The 23,887-nt window shown below is 40.1% G+C and overlaps 1 protein-coding gene and 1 pseudogene across 2 annotated transcripts in view; both read left to right on the top strand.

Annotated features, from left to right (window-relative positions):
* LOC309485648 (stonustoxin subunit alpha-like) overlaps positions 1–17,809 on the top strand; it is a 30,785-nt pseudogene extending 12,976 nt beyond the window's left edge. Inside the window, exons 4-5 of the transcript XR_014211710.1 lie at positions 16,857–16,892; positions 17,108–17,809. The product of XR_014211710.1 is annotated as a stonustoxin subunit alpha-like (transcript). The remainder of the gene's footprint in view (positions 1–16,856; positions 16,893–17,107) is intronic.
* A 2,566-nt stretch (positions 17,810–20,375) lies between these two features.
* Positions 20,376–23,593, top strand: LOC309485582 (solute carrier family 2, facilitated glucose transporter member 11-like). Its single transcript, XM_082152498.1, has one exon. The coding sequence runs from the start codon at positions 20,933–20,935 to the stop codon at positions 22,442–22,444; it is 1,512 nt and encodes a 503-aa protein (XP_082008624.1). The 5' UTR covers positions 20,376–20,932; the 3' UTR covers positions 22,445–23,593.
* Positions 23,594–23,887: the final 294 nt, after the last annotated feature.

Raw genomic sequence — 23,887 nt, forward strand, 5'->3', positions numbered from 1 at the left:
CACACCTTCGTCAGGTTCTACTCTCTGGATTTAGACTCTACTCCAGGGTCTCATGTTTTGTCTTCTTAGTGCTGCTCACATGATTACACACAGGACAGACATTTGTAGCTATGGAGGCGTTGGTATAGACGTTCCCATAGCGTCAGTTTTCGACGCAACGGGAGTTCCCTTGAAAGGGAACGCCTCGGTTACGACTGTAACCTCGGTTCCCTGAAGAGGGAACGAGCGTTGCGTCGCCTTGCCATATCTCCTTCATGCCTGCCAGCGCGACTTCAGACTTTACGACGCTTTCGTTTTCTGTTTCGGGCCGGCTTTTATAGCTTCCTGGTACGTGACGTCACCCGCCTCTGACGTTCCGCCACACCATTGGACTGATTTTACATGTGCTTCAAGACGTCATCACGCAAAGCGTTCCCATAGCGTCAGTTTTCGACGCAACGCTCGTTCCCTCTTCAGGGAACCGAGGTTACAGTCGTAACCGAGGCGTTTCTCTCTTTAAAACATGCATAGTATTGTTGTACCATGGTGCTTTATTTTTCTCTCTGACCTTTTTTTATTTAACCCTCTGAGGTCGAGAAACGCGCCCACGCGTTTTGCTGGATTTTTTTCAGTTCAGTTCAAAAGAAATTAATTTTGCTCTGTTGACTTTGATATTACAAGCAAGTTTCATACATCAATCGATTCTGTTAAATGTGTATTATTTTTGTGTATACTCACAATAAAAACAAAGTGTGGTGCTTTTTGCCAAATAAAGAAAAATAAACACGAAGCTAGGTTCTGCCTTCTCTCTGTCCGTGTAGTCCATTCCGAAACGCGTCCGAAAATGAATCATAACTCAGCGAATACTTCTCACACAGGCATGTGAGTTATGTCTTTATGAAGCTTGAAATCTCTTCTTTTAAATGAAGTAATTTATATAAAACACAAATGTTTTCAACTCATGTAATCCGTTTGAAAGCAAGGAGAGGTACCGTTTTTCCTTCTGCCTCATTATCTTTATAATCAGCTGCGGGCGCCCCGCCCCCGGCGCGATTCACATTTAAATAGTTTAGGTGATCTAGTATACGCCCCCCGATCAATGCCATAAAAACACAGTTTCTATCAGACTTACTGATAGTTCATCGCGTTTTGAGTATGGCACGCTTCTCCGGTAATAAAGACGCCCTTCAGATGATTCTGGACAGCGAGGAAGAATGCACGATACCGGGTTGTTTCCTCAGAGGAAGATTGTAACAGACGACGAACGGCAGCATATTGAAGAGCGAATTCCGCCGAGGACACAATTTCGGAGTAAGTTTTACTTAAAAGTCTTTTGTCTTTTATTTTTCGTGTTCGCATTTATGAGGAAAAAAACAATATTACGTGACAGTTCTCCATTATGGACGCGAGCGCTCTAAGCACTAAAATACTTTCAAACATTCACAGAGACCTCAAAACAGAAAGTACAAATCCTTTCTTTAAAACGAATTTCGTTTTGTATCAATTGTATCTTAATTTTAATAATTTTTTCATTAACAAATTTCCTGGATTTAAAGTAAATATAGGCTAGCAATCACAACATAAGGTCTGAACTGGAGATCATCATGAACCCGTAGCCTACTCGCCTCACATGTCTAAAAAAAATTTAATATATTTACAGAAAGCTGGTTCTAAACAAAACCATCCAAAACAAAAAAACTATGTAGCCTAATAAATGTGCATTTCTCCGGTGCGTTCACAACGTTACAGTCAGGCGAAATATGAAAGACAACATTTTGTTTAGTAGATTTGGGTACAGTTTTTACTGTAGAATATACTGCCACATCAAATAAGCTTTTGTTTAGCAATTTCTATATATAAAATAGCCTACTATTTTTGTCAAAAATAAAGTCATCAACTAAGATGTTAGCTGTTCCAATGTTGGCTATATTCAAAGTAATGAATACATAGATAAAATGTAGGCCTATAATCTTTTTTTTTACAAAGAAAGAGTACACTTGAAATATTGTTGAAATTGTAATTATTGTTGTTGTAACCTTTTTAACTTTGAAATATGTATGATAAAATGTATACTTTAGTTTTTACAAAGAAAGATTACACTTGAATTGTTGTTGTAATTGTAACCTTTTTAATAAAAAAATATATTTACAAGGTAGATGTAAACAAACTATTAAAAGGTAAATATGAGCCTTTTCTTTAAATAATTTTTATTGTGTTTTATTAGTGACAAATTTGGGGAGAGGATACATATTCCAAAACCTGAAAATACAGTATGAGAATTAACTGCACAATTACTAGACATGTTTTCCTTGGATATTATAGGCCAAATTGCAAGCACAATATGTGGAAAAATAAAAAAGAATTGAGATGCTTCCAACTGTTGCTCTTGCATTCTTGTGGCTCAGTGACTCACCTGAATGAAAGGGTCATTAAGTATGCGGGCCCCATTGTCTCCTAAGGTGTGAACCACTAAATATGCATGATCGTTGACGCCCACTCCGCATATTGCCTTTCCAAACAGAAAGTGCTTTGCAAAATTCAAATCAATGTATTGTGTTATGTGAATGATAAGGGCAGGATGATTTTCACATCATTTTGAAGAAAAAACACTAGGCAATGACATCTATTAGACAAAAGTCTTATTGGCACATATTTAGCATGTGTTTTATGGCCTTATTTCAGAAACTTTAGTTTTTAGTTTTTTCAATAACCACGCATAAACATTATTCTCTCAAAAATGCAGACATGTACATTCTTGTTGCTCACATATTATGGTAGCCCTGTTTGTGCTAAATAGTGTGTAATTTTTTTTTGCCATTAATATGTTTATAAGCAACTGAAAAAAGCACAAATGTCAGGGCATGTCAGAACATCTCAAGGACCCCAAAAACCCCTCAGACCTCAGAGGGTTAATAGGTGCAACCACATCCAATGTTCTAGAGAGAATGGTGCTCATAGTGCTAGTTAGTTCTTCTAGTTCATCTGTTTGTTTGGGTTCAGGCAGCAGCTGAGACAGATTAGATAAGCAATTTGAGAAATTATCTATGGTGGATGGGAGGATTGTTCTGCATGGTTGATAACGCGACGCCGCATGACATATTACAGCAGTACGTAATATGCAAGTTACCATGTAGTGATCAGTGACATCATCACTTTGTGGAATGATATCTATATCGGTTGGATCGGTTCCATGTGATATAATTAAATCGAGTGTATGATTAAGACGATGAGTTGGTCCGGTGACGTTTTGCTTGACCCCAAATGAATTTAATAAATCTGTAAACGCAGCCCCTAACGCATCATTTGGATTATCTACGTGTATGTTTCTGTTTCTCAACAGCTTCCAGCTCAGACTGCAGTGCGTGCAGCTCAAATGTGTCCTCACCTGCACCAAAAGGTAGACTACTTACATCTGATATATTCGCCATTTTAACAGATGGACAGTGAGTTAGCAACGAAGCTACCAGTGATGCTATCAATATTAATACTAATTTATGACTGAAGTCTTGGATATAATCCGTTTTTTTTTTAGTGGTAGGGGTGTAGAGTAGACGCACGATAGGCGGAAAAAAATGTTTGTTTGTAAATGAGTGTGGAGAAGACGTGTTCAGCCGTGATCCACGGACGTACCTTTAAGAGTATCCAGCGTTGGATCACTAATAGGCTTGAGACGCGTCTGCTCAACAGTCCGCGTTGTAACTATGAGGTTTGAGCAGTAGAGTTAGTGCTTCTCAGCGAGGAAAAGTAGAAAATGTTCGTTGTAAGTGAGTTTAAAGAGAAAAATCAAGAATTATAAATCAAATCGATAGAGCTCCAAAAACAACAACGCGTTCAGACGTGACGCATGCGCAGTGTGAGAATGGAACCCGCGGAGACATGGAAAAGTGACCGGACACCTGAAATTGTTTTATTTTGTCAAATTTGTAAAATGTAAAATTGTATTTTAAGAGGATTTGATGGTAATTATTCATGTTTATGCAATAATTATGGTCCATTTTTGCCATTGAAAATAATTTAAAAAGAAATTAATTTTTTTTTAATTTTTTTTTATTAATGCAGTATTTTAGATTAATATAGAGACTAGTGCTGCGTTCGAAACCGCATACTCAATGAGTAGGTACTTAATTTCAATAAGTACTTACTTAACGAGCGCTAAAAGAGTAGGTACTTTATAGCCAGATCTCGTTGAGTATGAATGCGAACCGGATATCTGCTATGTTGACGTTATCATGTGACCTACGACGCATTATCACACGCGCAACAACTTAAAAGATTTGAACGACACGTTTAATTCATTTATCTGTAAATATCTTGATATTGATTAAACTTGCTCATTTTGTGGTCTTTTTGAAGAAACTGCTACCCATTTATTTTGTTAATACATTTAGGGTTGATTTAAAGGTGGGGTAGGCAGGTTTTTTGGAAAAAAAGTTTTTCCCAAATTTGTTTAAACTGTCTTTATATACCAATACATAATTAAAATGTAAGTACTCTGAAAAAGAGAGTATAAAAATCGAGTGTCTGTAGTCCTCGCAGGGCGCAATAAACACAGCTACTTATTTCCATTCGGAACGAATGAAATGATTGGCTGGGCGACTGTCACTCTCCCTCGCTACCATGGCTACCACCCCTGCCGCTACAGGAGCTGCCCACATGCGCGCGCCCGTTTGACTCAAGGGGGGGAGGCACGGAAGCTAGGAAGAATCGATAGTGAGTACTAACAGCCATGTTAGTTGTTTATATTCATAATGATTAAGTTAGGTATTTTATTACATGTGATTCTACCATGATGTCACTACATGCATTGCGCTCCTCTCCGCCCGGCGCTGGCAAATGCGTCTGTGGCAAGGGTGGCGTTATCTAGCGAAGTCTGTGACGGGAGAGAGGATCGGGAGACAGGTGCGACGTAAGTGGGTCAAGTGCAAATGACAAACACCTGTGTCTTGTTTCAGTGATTGGCATGGAGAGATCGCACATAAGGGACGGGAAACCTCATTCAAGTCAAGTCAAGTCACCTTTATTTATATAGAGCTTTTTACAATACAGATTGTATCAAAGCAGCTTCACATTGATAACATGAAAATAATACAACAAAGTTTGTTTCTAGAAGAAAATTGCATCATCGTCCACCCTTAATAAGGCAGATCAATAATATTGTTGAATATTAAATGTCCCCAACTAAGCTAGCCAAAAGCCAAGGCAACAGTGGCAAGGAACCAAAACTCCATCAGGTGACAGAATGGAGAAAAAAACCTTGGGAGAACCCAGGCTCAGTTGGGGGCCAGTTCTCCTCTGGCCAAGAAATGAACAGTGTATGATTATGATCCAGGCAGCATTACAGGTCAGAGGTCAGATTGGTCGTGTCGATGAGGCCTTCACAGGGCTGATGAGGCTGGCACTTCAGGGATGCGTCATGGTTAGGTCCAGGTGCAGATCCACCATCTGATCTGGATACGGCCGGGGTCCACCTCACTTCAGGAAACGGAGAGACTGGTTGACACTTCAGTACTGTGTTGTCGTTGCATCCAGGCGCAGGTCCTTCATCGGATCTGGATACGGCCTGGATCCGGCGGAAGAGGAGAGACTAGTTGACACTTCAGGACTGTGTTGTCGTCCCGTCCAGGCGCTGGTCATTCATCAGATCTGGATACGGCCTGGATCCGACGGACTGCGGTAAACCTCGATATAAACAGAGAGACTAATATTAGCGTAGACACCATTCTTCTTATGATGTAACGAGTACATCACGATTTATGGGAAGTGTTCCCGGTTCCGGCTGGCCTAATCTATGCAGCCTAATATGGAATTATAGAAGTCTATAATGTGTTATGTGTATGCTAGGTCAAAGAGATGTGTTTTTAGTCCAGCTTTGAACTGACAGAATGTGTCTGCTTCCCGGACAATGTTAGGAAGACTGTTCCAAAGTTTTGGTGCAAAATAGGAAAAGGATCTGCCGCCAGCAGTCGATTTCGATATTCTAGGTATTATCAACTGGCCGGAATTTTGAGATCGCAATAGACGTGAAGGACTATAATGCGTTAAGAGCTCGCTCAAGTACTGCAGAGCCAAACCATTTAGTGATTTGTAAGTAATCAGCAATATTTTAAAGTTTATACAATGTTTAATAGGGAGCCAGTGCAGTGTTGACAGAACCGGGCTAATATGGTCATACTTCCTGGTTCTGGTAAGAACTCGAGCTGCTGCGTTTTGGACCAGCTGTAGTTTGTTTATTAAGCGTGCAGGGCAACCACCCAGTGGAGCATTACAATAATCTAGCCTTGATGTCATGATTTCGTAAATGATGATGTCATTTACGATTAGCATTAGCCAGCACTTTTAAATTTGCTTTGATGTCAGGCGCTCTGGCTCCCGGCAAACATGTGACTATGGAGACTGGTGTCTCTATTTTCACGTTCCGTGTAATAGAATCGCCAATAACTAGGGCACAATCAACAGGATTCTCAGTGGGTGTTTCACTGAGTGGGGAGAACCTGTTTAATGTTGTTATCGGAATGGAAGAGCTGTGTTTTGTCCCGCGACTACAGCGTCTCACCGTCACCCAATTGCCCTGCTGCACGGGCTCTGTAGCCGGAACCGAACAGTGTGCAGAGTTCACTAAGCTAGTCGTATCCAAAGCAGTATCTAAAGCCCTTGCATTCTTACTATCCCCAGTTAAAGTTTGGATGCGTGTCTCTAGTTCTGAAAACTTCTTCGCCAGCCTGACTATCTCCCTGCATTTATCACATGTAAAACCTGTGCTGGCAGAGAAGGCTATGCTATACATGTTACATGAGGTGCAGGTGACAATAAGAGGAGAAGATGACATGACTCACTGTGTTTGTTGACCTATACTCACCACTATGGCAAGCCGTTTTAACTTTTATTCATTTCCAGGATATGAATTGTTGATATCAAGAATTACATTTTTGATATCAACAATAAAAAATGTTGATATCAAAAATGAAAATGTAATTGTTGATATCAACAAATTAATTGATGATATCTGTAATTATATTTTCACTAGTGAAATGTCACCATAGGCTGCCATTCAAAATCAATTGTTGATATCAAGAATTGATTTCTTACTAGTAGAAATATAATTTTTGATATCAATAATTGCATTGTTACTAGTAAAAATGTGAATTACTGATATCAATAATTCAATTGTCACTAGTTGAAATGTCTATTCTTGATATCAACAATTGAATTGCTACTAGTAAAAATTGTCATTTTTGATATCTGAAAATTTATTTCTGATATCAATTTAATTTCAGATATCTAAAATTACTTTCTTACTAGTAACAATCACATTCATGATATCAGAAATGAACATTGTCACTAGTGAAAATGGAATTATTGATATCAAAAATGAACATTGTTACTAGTAGCAATTCAATTGTTGATATCAAGAATAGACATTTCAACTAGTGACAACTGAATTCTTGATATCAAAAATAAAGGTTTTTACTAGTAAGAATTGTATTTCTGATATGTGAAATTGGAATTTCAACTAGTAAGAAATCAATTTTTGATATCAACAATTGATTTTGAATGGCAGCCTATGGTGACATTTCACTAGTGAAAATACAATTACAGATATCAAGAATTATAGTTTTTACTAGTTGAAATTCAATTGTTGATATCAAGAATTATCATTTTAACTAGTGAAAATGTATTGTGGATATCAAGAATTAGCATTGTTACTAGTGGAAATGTAATTTCTGATATCAAAAATAGCCATTGTTACTAGTAGAAATCTAATTCCTGATATCAATAACTATCATTTTAACTAGTGAAAATTGAATTGTTGATTTCAAGGATTCATATCCTGGAAATGAATAAAAGTTCAAACGGCTTGCCATACACCACAGTTTTTTTTTTTTTTTATGAACTCGTAAAAGGCACGCGATAAAAATAAATAAATACATAAAGAGCACACGGAAGGCGCGAGCGCGCTAGACAATAAATAAATAAAGAGCGCATGGAAGGCGCGAGCCTGCTAGAGAATAAATAAATAAATAAATAAATAAATAAAAAGCGCACGGAAGGTGCGAGCGCGCTAGAGAATAAATAAATAAATAAATTTACCACCATGCGAGCGCACGGATGGCAAGCTAACAGGCTAGCAAATTTTAAGCGTGTTGTGCTAGCAATAACGATTTAGATTGAAGCTAGCGATGTCAGGTTAATGTGTGATGTTGATTAAGTTATATTTAGCAGTATAAATAACAAGGAATGGTAGTAAATAATGATTAAAACAGAAAGATACGAAGCTTACAGACGCAAACCAATGCAACGCAGCATCAGCAGCAGCAGCAGCACGGCAGACAGGAGCAATCGAGCAGATTAATCCTGCTCGATTCATGGAGAGAGACACGCAGAGATCTGTGGGCTGATAGTGATGGTGAGAGTGCGAGTGCGCGAAGCGCGAGGACACGATCACTGATTACATTGGACTTGAGCCACTCTCCACCAGATAAAAACACATGTGTTCATCTGTCCCTGTAACATCCAGACAAGATTCACGTTACCTCTGTGATTTATGAGCTCAACACTACATTTACATGTTGAGGTTGTTTTAACTTTTTATCCAACATAAATGTTCCTCAATTTATCAACTACTAATGGACAAATAAAATAGATAACTTATGTTCTCTTTCGTGGTCACTACGAGTTACGTCAGTGACGACGAATGGGGTTTCGCTTAGAAACCCTCTCACCTTCGAGTATACAAAACAAGCCTCCCTTGGGACTGTCAGCGTTAGTCGAGTCAGATCCAGAGCTGATGGTCATGCTTTCCCGGGCAGCTGAAAGCATCGGTTGGAGTGACGCCGCCCTCCCCCCGAGCGCTGTAGGCTTATAATTGGTTCCTGTGTGCGTGTTGCTCTACAGCACTCGCTTCCAGTGCCTTTCACCCGGACGTGCATCAGGACACCTCCGGCTCGCGAGAGTCCCCATGACTTATCACGGCCCGCGGGTGTCCTCTGCCTTCGCTGCACTCGATCACGTGGAGATCATGGGTTGTATGTTCTCTGTCACTATCGTGACACAGGCATGCAGTGCTGTGTGTCGCCTTCGAGGCAGTGCTGACTTGGGAGTTCTGTCAGACCAGGCCGCCGTGGAACGCTGGTCCTTTCCTGGCCAACACTGACAGAACGCGGAAACTCGACCACGCCCCCCACGCAGGGACGCTATGCCTCCCATGTCCGGGCTGGTCGATCCGCCACGCACACTACTGACCTCGCTTTATGGCGACATCGGTACCTGCGTGATCCCTGGGCCAGGTGATGTCCACAGGTGTGGTCCAGGAATGGGCTCAGCCAGGTTGATGTGAGGGGGTCTGAGAATTCATTTTTCCCGCTGGCTGTCCCGCTGGGTCGCGAGGACCATCAGGCTCGGCTACACAATTCAGTTCGCGCAGTCTCCTCCCGGCTTCGGGGAGTTCGCTTCACTATGGTCGGTGGCAATGCCCCTGTCATGAGAGTGGAGGTCGCCACCCTACTGGCGAAGGGTGCAATCGAGACTGTCCTTCCAGCCGAAATGAAGTCCGGCTTCTACAGCTCCTACTTCATTGTACCGAAGAAATCCGGTGGGTTACGACCAATCCTGTACCTGCGCGTCTTGAACCGCTCCCTTTTCAGGATGCCATTCAAGATGCTCACGGCCAAACGCATTTTCGAATGCGTGCGGCCGCGGGATTGGTTTGCAGCGATCGACCTGAAGGACGCCTACTTCCATGTCTCCATTCTTACTCGACACAGACCGTTCCTACGGTTTGCTTTCGAGGGGCAGGCATACCAGTACGCAGTTCTCACTTTTGGGCTAGCCTTGTCTCCTCGAATCTTCACGAAGGTCGTCGAGGCAGCCCTTGTTCCCCTACGGGAACACAGGGTTCGTATCCTGAACTATCTCGACGACTGGCTGATCCTAGCTCACTCTCGAGACCAGGTTTGCGAACACAGGGACCTAGTGCTCCGGCACCTAGCTCATCTGGGCCTTTGGGTCAACTGGGAGAAGAGCAAACTCTGCCCCGTGCAGAGGATCTCTTTTCTCGGTATGGAAATCGACTCGGTCGCCATGTGCGCGCAGATTACGAGCGAGCGCGCGCAGTCACTGCTGACTTGCCTTCGTCAATTCGAGGGCAAGAGTGTGGTTCCACTGAAACTATTTCAGAGGCTCCTGGGGCATATGGCATCTGCAGCCGCAGTGACGCCGCTCGGATTGCTTCATATGAGACCGATTCAGCTTTGGCTTCGCGATCGAGTCCCGAGGTGGGCATGGCAACACGGCACGCTCCGAGTCCCAGTGACTCCGACCTGCCGTCAGACCTTCACCCCGTGGTCGAACCTCAGTTTTCTATGGGCCGTAGTGCCCTTACAATGAGTTTCCAGGCATGTTGTTGTATCGACAGATGCCTCAAGAAAACCACGGGCTGGGGCGCCATGTGCAATGGACATGCTGCCGCGGGCTCCTGGACAAGACCCCAGCGGCTTTGGCATGTCAATTGCCTCGAGTTGCTGGCTGTACGTCTCGCCCTGCACCACTTCCGTGCGTTGCTCAGGGGTCAGCACGTACTAGTCCAATCAGACAATACCGCGACAGTAGCGTACATCAACCGACAAGGTGGTCTGCGCTCCCGCCGTATGTTGCAACTCGCCAGCCACCTCCTCATTTGGAGTCAGAAGCATCTGAGGGCGCTTCGAGCCATTTATATCCCGGGAGACCTGAACCGTGCGGCCGACGAGCTGTCTCGGCTTCGGCCTCTCCCTGGAGAATGGAGACTCCATCCCCAGTCGGTTCAGCTGATTTGGGATCCGTTCAGGGACGCACAGGTAGATCTGTTTGCCTCCCACGACTCGTCCCACTGCGACCTGTTTTATTCCCTGACCGAGGGCACGCTCGGCACGGATGCACTGGCACACAGCTGGCCGCGGGGCCTCCGCAAGTATGCGTTTCCCCCAGTGAGCCTTCTTGCACAGACTTTGCGCAAGATCAGGGAGGACGAGGAACAGGTAATCTGGTTGCCCCGTATTGGCACAACCGCACCTGGTTCCCAGAACTAGTACTTCTCGCGACAGCACCTCCCTAGCCAATCCCTCTGAGGAAGGACCTGCTTTCTCAGGGACGGGGCACCCTATGGCACCCTCGTCCCGATCTTTGGAACCTCCACGTGTGGCTCCTGGACGGGACGAGGCAGGTTTGAGTACCCTACCACCAGCGGTGGGGGCTACCATCACTTCCGCTAGAGCATCATCCACGAGACATGCCTATGTGTTGAAGTGGAACCTCTTCGTCAACTGGTGTTCCTCTAAACAACAAGAACCCACGAAATGCCCGATCAGTGTCGTGATTTCCTTCCTGCAAGAAGGGTTGGAGCGAAGGCTGTCTCCCTCCACCCTGAAAGTGTATGTATCCGCAAAATAATATAGAATTCATAGACAATTGGAAAAGTTTTTGGGGCAAACCTGACCTGTTGAAAAGAGATGGTATTCATCCATGACAGACTGGCTAAACCGACCGTCTGCTAGCTGCCTCTCGTCACCAAGGTCAGAAAAATCATATGATTTTTTTTTTCTCTCTCTCTCCAATCTTCCCTTCGCGGTGGATTATAACCAGTACACAGTGTCGTTCCTGTAAAGTTGGCCATCAACATATAGTCTGTCTACCGTGAGAACGGCTTTCCTTCCATTTTGGCGAAATTGTTTCATGATTGGAACCAATATTCTCCGTCTGTTCTGAATCTCCCGTGGAAATTGATCGTTAAGTCCAAAGGTAGTTTCACGCAGTTCTTTGCCCTTGCTCTTGACCAGTTCTTTCTGTTTGTAATGTTCAAATTTTGCAATGATGGGACGCGGACGTTTAGTGTCGGCGTTTTTATTGTTGTTAGATCCGAGGCAGTGTACTTTTGGGAGTTTGAGAGAAGAATGCATGAAATCTTTGATCGCTTGTTCTGGGTTATCTAGGATTTGTTCTGCTATACCAGAGAAGATCAGGTTGTCTCGCATATTGCGGCACTGGATGTCTAATAAGGATTCTTTCAATAGTTTATTTTCGTTTGAGAGACATTCTATTGTTGTGATTTCTGATATTTGTGTATGCATTTCGTTGTTGGCTTTTTGCAACGACTCTATCTGGGATTGACTGAATTCGAGGCTGGTTTTAAGATCCTTGATGTCTTGATGGAGTAGTTCAAGAATTGCCAGTTTATTGTTTATGGATTCTAGAAGACCCACCTCTATTGTTGTAGTAGTTCCATCCTCGGACTCTGCTGAGTATTCCCGCCGCGGATGTTTCTTTTGTGGTTGTGGCATGGTGGTCAAATTGTTGAAGTAGTAATCTATAAACTTTTCCAAGGTTTCCACATTGTCTCTTGATCCAGTTCTGGTGTTTAAGATGATGGAAGTTGTAATAGTAGATAACTGAGGAGCAGATCGGTTTATTTTTGTTTTAGTTGCGTTCAGGGCGCCGCCATGTTAGATCGCACCCGATGTCTCGCAAGATCGTCACAGGCACATCGCCACCCATACTTTGCACATACTTGAACTTTATTAAAAATGTGTTGTCGGGAACGAATTTTCCAGACAACGCTTTATCTGTAGAGTGGTAAAGGGATCCTCCATAGGGAGAGACTAGTTGGCACTTCAGCACTGCGTTGTCATCGGGTCCAGGCAAAGGTCCTTCATCAGATCTGGATACGGCCTGGATCCGACAGGCTGCGGGAAAGCCTCGGGATAAACAAAGACACTAAAATTAGTTAAGATTATCTTCTTATGCTGTAACGTAAAAGTCACCAAGTTTCGTACCATTCCGATGAAGCTGTGATTTAAAAAAAAAAAAGATTAAAACAGAAAATTTAACTAAAACAGACCAAAGAGCACCAGATGATATAGCTGACATAAAAATAAAATAAATAAATAAACAACAACAATCATAAACTAAACACAAACACAAAAACAAATAATCAACTTAAAACACAAAAACTGTTGACTCTTAACCCTCTGGGGTCTGAGGGGTTTTCTGGGCCCTGGAGGTGTTCTGACATGCTCTGACATTTGTGCTTATTTCTGTTACTTGTGACATTTTCATGGCTAAAGTCTGATTACACTGTATTCAGCACAAACTCTGCTACAATAATATATCAGCAGCATATATGTAAAAGTTTGTAGTTTTGAGATAATGACATTTATGCGTGGTTTGTGAAAATACAAAAAAAAATTGTCACTGAAATAAGGTCATGAAACCCATACTGATTATTTCTTCACAAGACTTTTGAAAATTGTATCACGTAGCCTAGAATATTTGCTCCAAAACTATGTGAAAATCATCCTGACTGCTCATTCAGAGAAGACAATATATTGATTTAAAATTTCTAAGACGTGTTTTGTGTCAGAAAGCTTTATGCGAAGGGGCGTGATCATCTCATTAATATGTAAGCTTTACACCTGAGAAAGACAAAGACACTCCCCTAACGGCCCTATTATGAGTGATCAGGCCCTATCATTCTGAGCAACCTTGCACAAAGAATGAGGATATTTAAAAAAGAATGGCTTTTTGATTGTTTGGATTTATTTACAACACAACATAATCCAAATATACACAACAAATGACAAATAAAGCACACTATTGAAAACAATCATCCAAAGACAGAGACCTTTGTGCCATTCCTAAAAATATTGTACATACCTTTCCAAGGTGTTTGATTTTCACTTTACCATGTTCATATACAGAGACTCATGTGAATGTTGAAGTCAGCAGGACTCAGTGGCATCTGGTCCCTGAAAGAAAAAAAAAGTGAACATACTGATAGCAAGAGAAACTATAGGGAATATATAGATTTTTCTGGTTAAAATTGCTTTTTAAAATTCACAGAATACACACACACACAAATGTTTCCAACAATTTATAATATAATGAACACCAGGTTTGTTGTGCCTTGTAAGCATAGGCTATGCACAGTGCTGCATAAAATAATAATAACAATAACCTATAGCAGCATATAAATCTTCCAAAAGATTTCAGTAACAACTACGCTAGAGAAAAATATTTTGATTATCATATGTTACTTCAAATGTTTCCATTCGTTATGATGATATGAAATGAGATAATAGTAAAAACATGAAGCCTTTGTTTGTTTGGTTTTGCTTTTCAAACGCGATCGAACATATCCACAAACACAGTAACAGTAAACACGGGTCCAAATATTATAATATTCACCATATATCTAGAAACAGTTCAACTGCAATGTGAAGTTTATGCAACAGTAACATGAACTAATAATGAAGAATTTCTTACCTTACATCTTTCTTGTCTTCAAATCGCGTTCTTCTGAGGTAAATCCAAGGTAAACAGCACAGCACAGGACAAACACAGTCTTCCAAACTCGATGAAAAGCAGAGAGGAGTAAGTTCCCGAAGTTTTCTCCATATAATGGACTTCAATGGCAACCAGCGGTTTGAAGGTTCAAATGTCCATCTCAATGCAGCGTCAAAGCCTCGACACGATCCCAGTCAAGAAATAAGAGTCTTATCTAGCAAAACAATCAGTCATTTAAAAAAAAAATATATATATATATATATATACACTTTTTAACCACAAATGCCTGTCTTGTACCATCTCTGAGATGCGCCACGTATTACGTCATCACGTTGGAAAGGTCACAAAAATAATAATAAAAAAAAATAATAATAATAAATTAAAACAAAGATGTTTTAATTTCCCTCCTTTCTGAACCGGAGTACACAGACAAATAACTTAAATAGATGATGTGACGCATGACCTTTCCAACGTGATGACGCAATGCATGGTGCATCTCAGAGATGGTACAAGACAGGCATTTGTGGTTAAAAAGTATATATATATATATATATTTTTAGAAAATGACCGATCGTTTCGCTAGATAAGACCCTTATTTCTCGACTGGGATCGTGTCGAGACTTTGACGCTGCATTGAGACGGACATTTGAACCTTCAAACCATTGGTTGCCATTGAAGTTCATTATATGAAGAAAAATCCTGAAATGTTTTCCTCAAAAACCTTAATTTCTTTTCGACTGAAGAAAGAAAGACATGGATATCTTGGATGACATCAGGGTGAGTAAATTATCAGCAAAACAGTTTTTTGAAAGTGAACTAATCCTTTAAGCCCAATGTAAAAAGACCTCAGTCATCCCTGAAAACAAAATGATTATGATTAATATAAATAATATATTTAACAAATACAAATCTCATTATTATATTCTTTGATAATAATCATTATTAATGCAAAGCATGCAGAAGTTCATTGTAAAGGAAATAACCCTACTAAAACCCTTCTGCTCTCTTGCTCCAGATTCTCTAATCGGAAACTCCCACCACCATTTCTACTAGAGCTTAACCGAACCCTCTGAGCGTCCCATACGCTCGTATAACACCAAAACAGATCAGAAATTCACAAAAGACATCAATTGTATTCGCTCGCTGTAATCCAACTCTTTAGAATCCATACTGCGACTGTGACACATCGTCATATGAACGACTTTTGGTGGCGTTTTTGACATTTTCACAATAAATAAATGATTGTGATTACACTTGTCTGTCTGTTATGTTTTTCTTCATAACGTTACGTAGTTTGAAGAAATGGTTATGTGTTAGGCATAGCGGCCTAACCTAGCAGCTCAAAACATCTTTTTAATGCTATATTGTTTCTAAAATGTAAATTTTCCAAATGCCGCCACATCTCTGTTCATTACGTTTTATTTTGTTTAAATTCTGTATAAAAAGGGTATGTTTAGGTAAAAGGAAAATGATACAGATATCTTTATGCTATGTAAGATTTGTAAATATGTGACGTTCTGTAGCTGTAAAAATGTAATAATGCTACGTTTAAATGTTGCAGATACGTCCACATTATACATTTTAGCATCTATCCACATGTACAAAAAACTTACATTTTTGTGTCTCTGAAAATTACGTATTAATACCTACGTATTAACAATGGGACCAGGCTGTTCAATGATAAAATGAGAAAGACGAGAACAGATTCAATATTTTAGCATATTAAAGCTTAATATAGTGTATGAATTAGTTCACCACATCATGACAGCAATATTACAGACAACACAACTCACCGTATTCTCTGTTGTCAGTTTGTCTTATTGCAAATACTTGAACGAGTTGAACATGCTTTAAGCCAATAATTAAAACCAGTATATCTGACATTAAATCCCCATACTCTGTGACTTTAAGTAGACACTATTTACAACAATGCATTTGTGAACATGAAGGAAACTTTTGATATTTACTGTTAAAATCACACATTTAAATACTGCTGATTCTATTGATACCAGGAGTCGAATGAATATCTGATAACAATATGTTTTTAAGAATTTAAGAGATATGATTTTGTGATATCAGCATTTAAAACCAAACATCAATGATGCATTTTTATGATTTTAATAATTAGAACTAAAATGTGGCTTTCATGTATTCACAGAAATTCTCATAATAAGCAGTAGAATGATTAAAATGATTGAGCATTAGACATGTATTGATCAATTGATGTCTCTTTGAAAAAGAATAAAAAGGAGGTTGAGCTTTAATCCAAGTCTTATAAAGCAATATGATTACTTTGTATATGATTAATATGATTAACCATATTCCCTCTCATCAAATCTGTGATCAGTTCATGTCTACAGAAGCCAAATCAAATATGGTGACATGTCAATAATATCAAACCCTCAACAGTGGTTGTGTCAGGATCTGGGCTCTGTAAACAGCAGAGACATCTCTAAATACAGTATCTTCTGTGTTGGAGGATTTCTGCATGTGTTAGTAATGGATGCAGGATTACTTTCTCTTGTCATGATAATCACACTCTTCATGTCTGTTGATTTCCACAGTCACTGATCCCGAGACCAGGAGCGACTTCCTTCAATGTAAGTCAGAAAACAAGCAGAGAAACTCACTGAGTGTGTTCATGTTCTTCCTGTAGAAGCTGAAAGAAAACATGACAGAAGAGTTTTAGAGTTGATCATGTGAATGATGATTAAACTGCACTGAGACACTGCTGATATACTGAACATGAAGAGTTCAGATACATTAAAAGATCAGATTCATAATTCCTGATTGTGATGTGTTTTATCTCCATCAGATTCCCGTCAGCTCACTCTGGATCTGTACACAGCGAATGTATGGCTCCGTCTGTCTGAGGGGAACAGAGTGATTACTAACACTGGCACACCCCAGTCGTATCCTGATCATCCAGACAGATTTGATAATTTTCCTCAGGTGTTGTGTAGAGAGAGTGTGAGTGGACGCTTTTACTGGGAGATTGAGTGGAGTGGTGTTATTGTGTATATATCAGTGTCATATAAGAGCATCAGCAGGAAGGGACTGGGTAAAGAGTGTTCGTTTGGACAAAATGATCAGTCCTGGAGTTTGTTCTGCTCTTCCTCCAAATACTCATTCTGGTACAATGGCATAAAGACTGATTTCCCTGTAGAGTCCAATCGTAGAGTAGGAGTGTATGTGGATCACAGTGCAGGAACTCTGTCCTTCTACAGCGTCGACGGAGACACAATGAGCCTCATACACAAAGAGAAGACCACATTCACTCAGCCGCTCTATCCTGGGTTTAAGGTTCATGATAGATCATCAGTGAAACTGTTGATGAATGAGAATAGACTGTAGAGAGATTCTACCCATAATGCTTTGAGCTTCATGATAAATCAGTAACAGTGAGATGTTATAGAGTCTCTTATTTTCTCTTCATTACATTAATAACACAGCTGAACTTCTGTCACTGAAATATCACGTCAGAATAACTGTGTAATAAATCCTCATATAGACATCAGTGTGTGTGACGGTGTGTATGTGCTTTTCTCAAGCTCTGTTTGTGTTGATGAAGATCAGCTTCATTTAGTTTCACAGTAGATTCACATCAATCATTTATAAATCATGTAGAAGTGGGATTTGTTAAACGTATTTTAATCCAGGTGTATTTTATGGGTTCAAGCACTGAAGCCGCTGCAACATTATTATATTTGCACTGTTTTATCAGTTATTATTTTCCTGCTCTAAACATGTCTGGGCGTCAGAGACTGTAAGTCATAAAGATCTCAAGCGTGGAAATAAAATAAACTTCTCCTCGATCGTTTGATCCAATTCACTCAAACTCATGACAAAAAGTCATCAAAAAAACCCTGACACATCAAAACACTGTGAAGATATTAAATGATAATTTGTATATGTTGATCTGCATCTGCTGAACGTCACGATCAAACCCAATAAATCCTGATATTCATCTTCTCTGGGTCACATGATAACACACTCTTCAAATATCACTCACACAATTCAACAAACTTGGCCTTCAGCAGCCAATGAAATCACAGCAGCTAATAAGGTCAATTCATAATGTCTGACTGTTATGATAATTAGCATATATATGTGTCAAAATGAGGCTCTGTATCAAATCTTGTGAGATTCAGCCACATGGTGGTGCTATAATAAGCAACATTACGTTTTTGCTTCACGTTTCCTTGTGAAGCTTCGAAACACAACAAGCACCAAACATTGATAAAAGAACAGATATTATACAGACACCTGATATTTAATCTTATTAGATGTTTAGTTCACTGCATCTGACGGATTATACTTTCAATAAAACATTTGCATGTGTTTGTAAAAGCTGTTTTAGTGCAAGTTTGGCCTGAGTTACTGCATTCCCTGTTCTGACCAGCAGGATTCCAACGATTCGAAACACTGAATCATTTTGTTCAGTTGATTCAGAGCTTTGAAAAGCTTCGTTTCACCCATCACTAGTCGACTCTGAACTTCACAAAAGTACACAACAGGACATTCTGAGGATTGATGTTTGCTGAGCTTCAGTTTTAAAGCACAGAGCACAGAGACAGCGCTCATAAAGATAATTAACAATATTCGCTTAAATACTGATTCAGGCAAATTATCAGTGCTGGTACTACTCGACCTCAGTGCTGCATCTGACACTGTCGATCATAACATACTTCTGGACAGGCTGGAAAACTGGGTGAGGCTTTCTGGGATAGTCCTAAAATGGTTCAGGTCATACTTAGATGGGAGAGGTTATTATGTGAGTATAGGAGACCATAAGTCTGAGTGGACATCCATGACATGCGGAGTCCCTCAAGGCTCAATTCTTGCGCCACTCCTGTTCAACCTGTATATGCTCCCAATGAGCCAAATAATGAGAAAGAACCAAATTGCTTACCACAGCTATGCAGACGACACACAGCTGTACTTAGCCCTATCGCCTAACGATTACAGCCCCATTGACTCCCTGTGCCGATGCATTGATGAAGTCAACAGTTGGATGTGTCAAAACTTTCTTCAGTTAAACAAAGACAAAACTGAAGTCCTTGCGTTTGGAAACAAAGATGAAGTTTTCAAGGTGAACGCATACCTTCACTCTAGGGGTCAAACAACTAAACATCAAGTCAGGAATCTTGGTGTGACACTAGAGTCAGACCTTAGTTTCAGTAGTCATGTCAAAGCAATAACTAAATCAGCATACTATCATCTCAAAAATATTGCAAGAATTAGATGCTTTGTTTCCAGACAAGACTTAGAGAAACTTTTCATGCTTTCATCACCAGCAGGGTGGATTATTGTAATGGACTCCTCACTGGCTTTCCCAAAAACACTATGAGACAGTGTCAGCTCATACAGAATGCTGAGCAGAACCAGAACATATGAACACATCACACCAGTCCTCAGGTCTTTACACTGGCTCCCAGTTACATTTAGGATTGATTTTAAAGTATTATTACTGGTATATAAATCATTCAATGGCCTAGGACCTCAATACATTGCAGATATGCTCACTGAATATAAACCCAACGGATCACTCAGATCATTAGGATCATATCAGCTAGAAATACCAAGGGTTCACTCTAAGCATGGCGAGTCCGCTTTTAGCTATTATGTCAGCTGCAACTGGAACCAGCTTCCAGAAGAGATCAGATGTGCTCCTACAGTAATCACATTCACATTCAGACTCAAAACACTTCTGTTTACCTATGCATTCACTGAATGAGCACTGTGCCGCTGTTCGTCCGACTGTTTGTACTGTACTGTACTGTATTTTATTTAATTTTTCGAAACTGTTTTAATTATTCATATTTCTTTTTATTATTTAAATGTATTCTATGTAAAGCACTTTGAATTGCCATTGTGTATGAAATGTGCTATATAAATAAACTTGCCTTGCCTTGCCTAGAACTAACAAATGTGCAAGTGACTGAATATGGTATATTTTATTATTCAAGAAAGAGTGTCAAAAAGACAACAAATGAATTGCATTCATATGTTTTATTAACCTGGGAACAGTATGCATTCAACAATTTTGTTTATTTAATTCAATCCAAAATATTATGAACAAGGTCTTTGGCTGGATTCGAACCCACGTGTTGAAGAGTGCCTGCAATAGGAAACAGTGTAATATAAATGCAGGATTATTCAGCACAAACATTAGTAAAGTAGTCTCTCTGAAAGTCCCTTCTTATTTTTCTCCTCTTTCTTTTTCTTCCCTTCTTCCATGTATTTAATGGACTATTGTTCCCCAGTTTATGATCTGAGAGTAACTGCAGTCATGATATCACCACTTCAAGATCACTGTCAGAAGGTTTAAAGTGTTTATAGTTTAAGAAAGGCTTATTGAGTCTTTCACCTGAGGGTCGTTTTACTGTGTTCATTGGAACTGTAATTATATTACACACAAAAGGACTCTTATTTTGAAAGAGCGACAGACTGACGTCATTTTTGAGGAAGTGCTCCAGCTGCAACGCACAGTTCAATGACAGGAGAGCACCGGGGACAGCACGTGCCTGTTTTCCTGCTAGATATTTTTATAATTGGTCAATAATGGCATAGATATTTACATGTGAGTTACTTCTTTCTTTTGACTATATAAATAAGAATTTATTTATTTATTTAAAAAATGAATGAAACTAAGAAGCAAGGAGGGTGCACACGCACTCTTGCATTAACTGTGTGCTCTGCAGCCATTGGTGGCACTTTTCAGTATGGCTATAATATTTCTATCATTAATGCACCCACATCTTATATTCAGAAGTTCATTAATGAGACCTGTATGGAAAGATGGGGTACAGCTCTTGAGCCTAGTCAGGTGACACTGATATGGACCTTTATTGTTTCCACTTACTCACTCGGAGGACTTTTGGGATCCCTGCTTGCTGGCCCAATGGCTATTAAGTTTGGACGGAAGGGTTCCCTTCTGCTGAACAACAGCTTTCTCTTTCTGAGTGCAGTCCTGGCTCTGAGCAGTCGCTCGGCTGAGTCCTTTGAGATGATCATTCTGGCACGTCTGCTTGTGGGGGTAAATGCTGGTGTTAGTATGAACGTCCAGCCCATGTACTTCGGAGAAAGTGCACCTAAGAACCTGAGAGGTGCTGTTGCCTTTTCCTCGGCTGTTTTCACTGCTCTAGGGATCCTGATGGGCCAGATAATGGGTCTGACTGAAGTTTTGGGGAGTGAGTTTCTCTGGCCTTATCTACTGGCAAGCAATGCTCTCCCCGGACTAGTACAGCTAATCACCTTGCCCTGGTTTCCAGAGAGCCCGCGTTACTTGCTCATTGACCGAGGGGATAGAGAGGCGTGCGGTCAGGCCCTGAAACGCCTCAGAGCGTGCAGTGTTTTCACTGAAGAGATGGAAGAGATTCTCCAGGAGCGGGCAGGAGCAGGTGATGCCCATGCCAAGACACTGTGGGAACTGATCCGAGACAGAAGTCTCCGCAGGCAGCTCTGCATTGTAATGGTTGCCAGCAGTGCCATGATGCTGTGTGGAAATGATTCAATTTACTTCTATGCCTCCTATATCTTTCAGGAAGCCGGTATTCCAATGGACAAGATTCAGTATGTCACAATCGGCACGGGTGCCTGTGAGTTCACTTCCGCTTTGGCCTGTAATCTGCTGATTGAGAATGTTGGACGCAGGTTACTCCTCGCAGGCGGGTATCTGTTCATGTCTTGCTGGGCGGTGGTCTTCACTGTTGCTCTCTCGCTGGAGGGCAAAGTGGCCGGCATGCCGTATCTGAGTATGGCCTGCGTGTTCGCCTACATCTTCAGTTTTGGCATGGGTCCCGCAGGAGTCACCGGGATCCTCCCAGCCGAGCTCTTTGACCAACTGACACGTCCCACAGCTTACATGATTGCCGGATCCATGATGTGGCTTAATCTCTTCATCATAGGAATGGCGTTTCCATTCATAGTTAATGGACTGGGACAGTTCTGCTTCATTCCCTTCTGCGCTGTTTGTGTGGCTGCTTGTCTTTTTATCAGTTTCACTTTACCTGAAACCAAAGGGAGGACACTGGCAGAGATCACTGAGGAGTGGAATAAGAAAGATACAGCTAATGGACGTCCTAAATATAGTCAACAATCGCAAAGTCTGACTGATCCACCAGAATGCCAAGAGATTGAGAAGATCTGAGTGAAATCTGACTCAATTCTGCTTTTACTTTTATCAGTTTGACTCTGTAATTGTTTCCCTACTTGTTTTTATTTTTACACAAATTTTTTTGTCTTAATTTATTCGTAATTTATTCAAAATTAGTGAGAATGGCATCCGTTTTTCAAAACTATATGAAACCTGCATGAATACAAAAAAAAAACTACAAGTTGATGTATAATTATTTTTTATTTTTTTTACGTCAAGGTAATGTCACTGTAACTATCTGTTTCTTAATGTTTTTACTCTCTGCCGTGACGCAGTTTGAGCTGGATTTGATGTAAAAATGTTGCATTCAAGTCCTTATTTAGGTAACAAAGTTAGATTTAATATTATTTTACCTTTATTATTTATTCTATCAGTCTTTCACCTTCCTACTTCCTATTTGAATGTTGGAAATCACCTTGAAATACAATACATGCAATTGTAAAAAACAAAACAGGTGCATGTTGGAAATGTATTTAGAATTTGATTCTCTATTTCAGGGATACAGTTTTTTGTTGTTTTGTTGTTTTTATTTTTTTACTATTTACCAGAATACTTGAATCTTTATGCCTGCAAAAGTGAAATACAATTTGCACTTGTGTATTTACCTCATTCTGTGTCTCCAATGCAAGATTATTCATTATTTATAAAAGAGTTACTTCTTTTGAAAGCCACACCCAAAGAGCAGTGCACTATATTACCCTGTGGCTTGCATTTGAGATGTCTGTATGAGAGATTGCTTGATGTACCAGCAGATGGCACTATATCACCATCATTGTTTTCTTCTGTCTGTACTGTATGTCTTCTCAATCAACCAAAACAAGAATATTCACAGCATGCCATTGCATTTAGATGTAAAAGAAGACAATCTGTATCAACACAAAATAACATTAATTTGTGCCTTAGAGTTTCACATATTTTCTGCCTACTAACCTGCCTATGTAATCTACAAAGTAAATATAACCTATATTCAACCAAATGAAATGGAATATTATATCCAAATGTTTTGAATTGCATGATGATTAATCATTTGTCCTTATTCTTATAATTCATGTGTAAGAACTTTGTTAAATCAAAATGCTGTTTTTATGATGGGTATATTGTACTCAGATTGTAGCTAGTAAAAAAATAAGTTGCTTGATGAAAGAGTCTCACTGTTCCTTCCATTGATGATTGATATGATTAAGCTAGACATTTTTTTGCACATGATAAATGATACTTTGCATGTAATTGCATTCAATGTGTAATATTGAATTCACACTGGTGCCTTCTTTGACAGCTAATGGACCACTTGCACAACTACTTCCGCATTCTTATTACATCTAGGGAGATGTAAAATAGGCTAGATGAATTTAATTCATCTTAAAGGCAGGGTAGGTAGGATTTTTCAAAAAAAAAAAACATTCCAAAATTGTTTAAAATGTCTTTATATACCAATAC

This window comes from Leuciscus leuciscus (assembly GCF_965113295.1).
Source record: "Leuciscus leuciscus genome assembly, chromosome: 21".
NCBI classification, from domain to species: domain Eukaryota; kingdom Metazoa; phylum Chordata; class Actinopteri; order Cypriniformes; family Leuciscidae; genus Leuciscus; species Leuciscus leuciscus.

Excerpts from the sequence above, each read along its gene's own strand:
- LOC309485582 (XM_082152498.1), top strand. The coding sequence starts at position 20,933 with ATGAATGAAACTAAGAAGCAAGGAGGGTGCACACGCACTCTTGCATTA.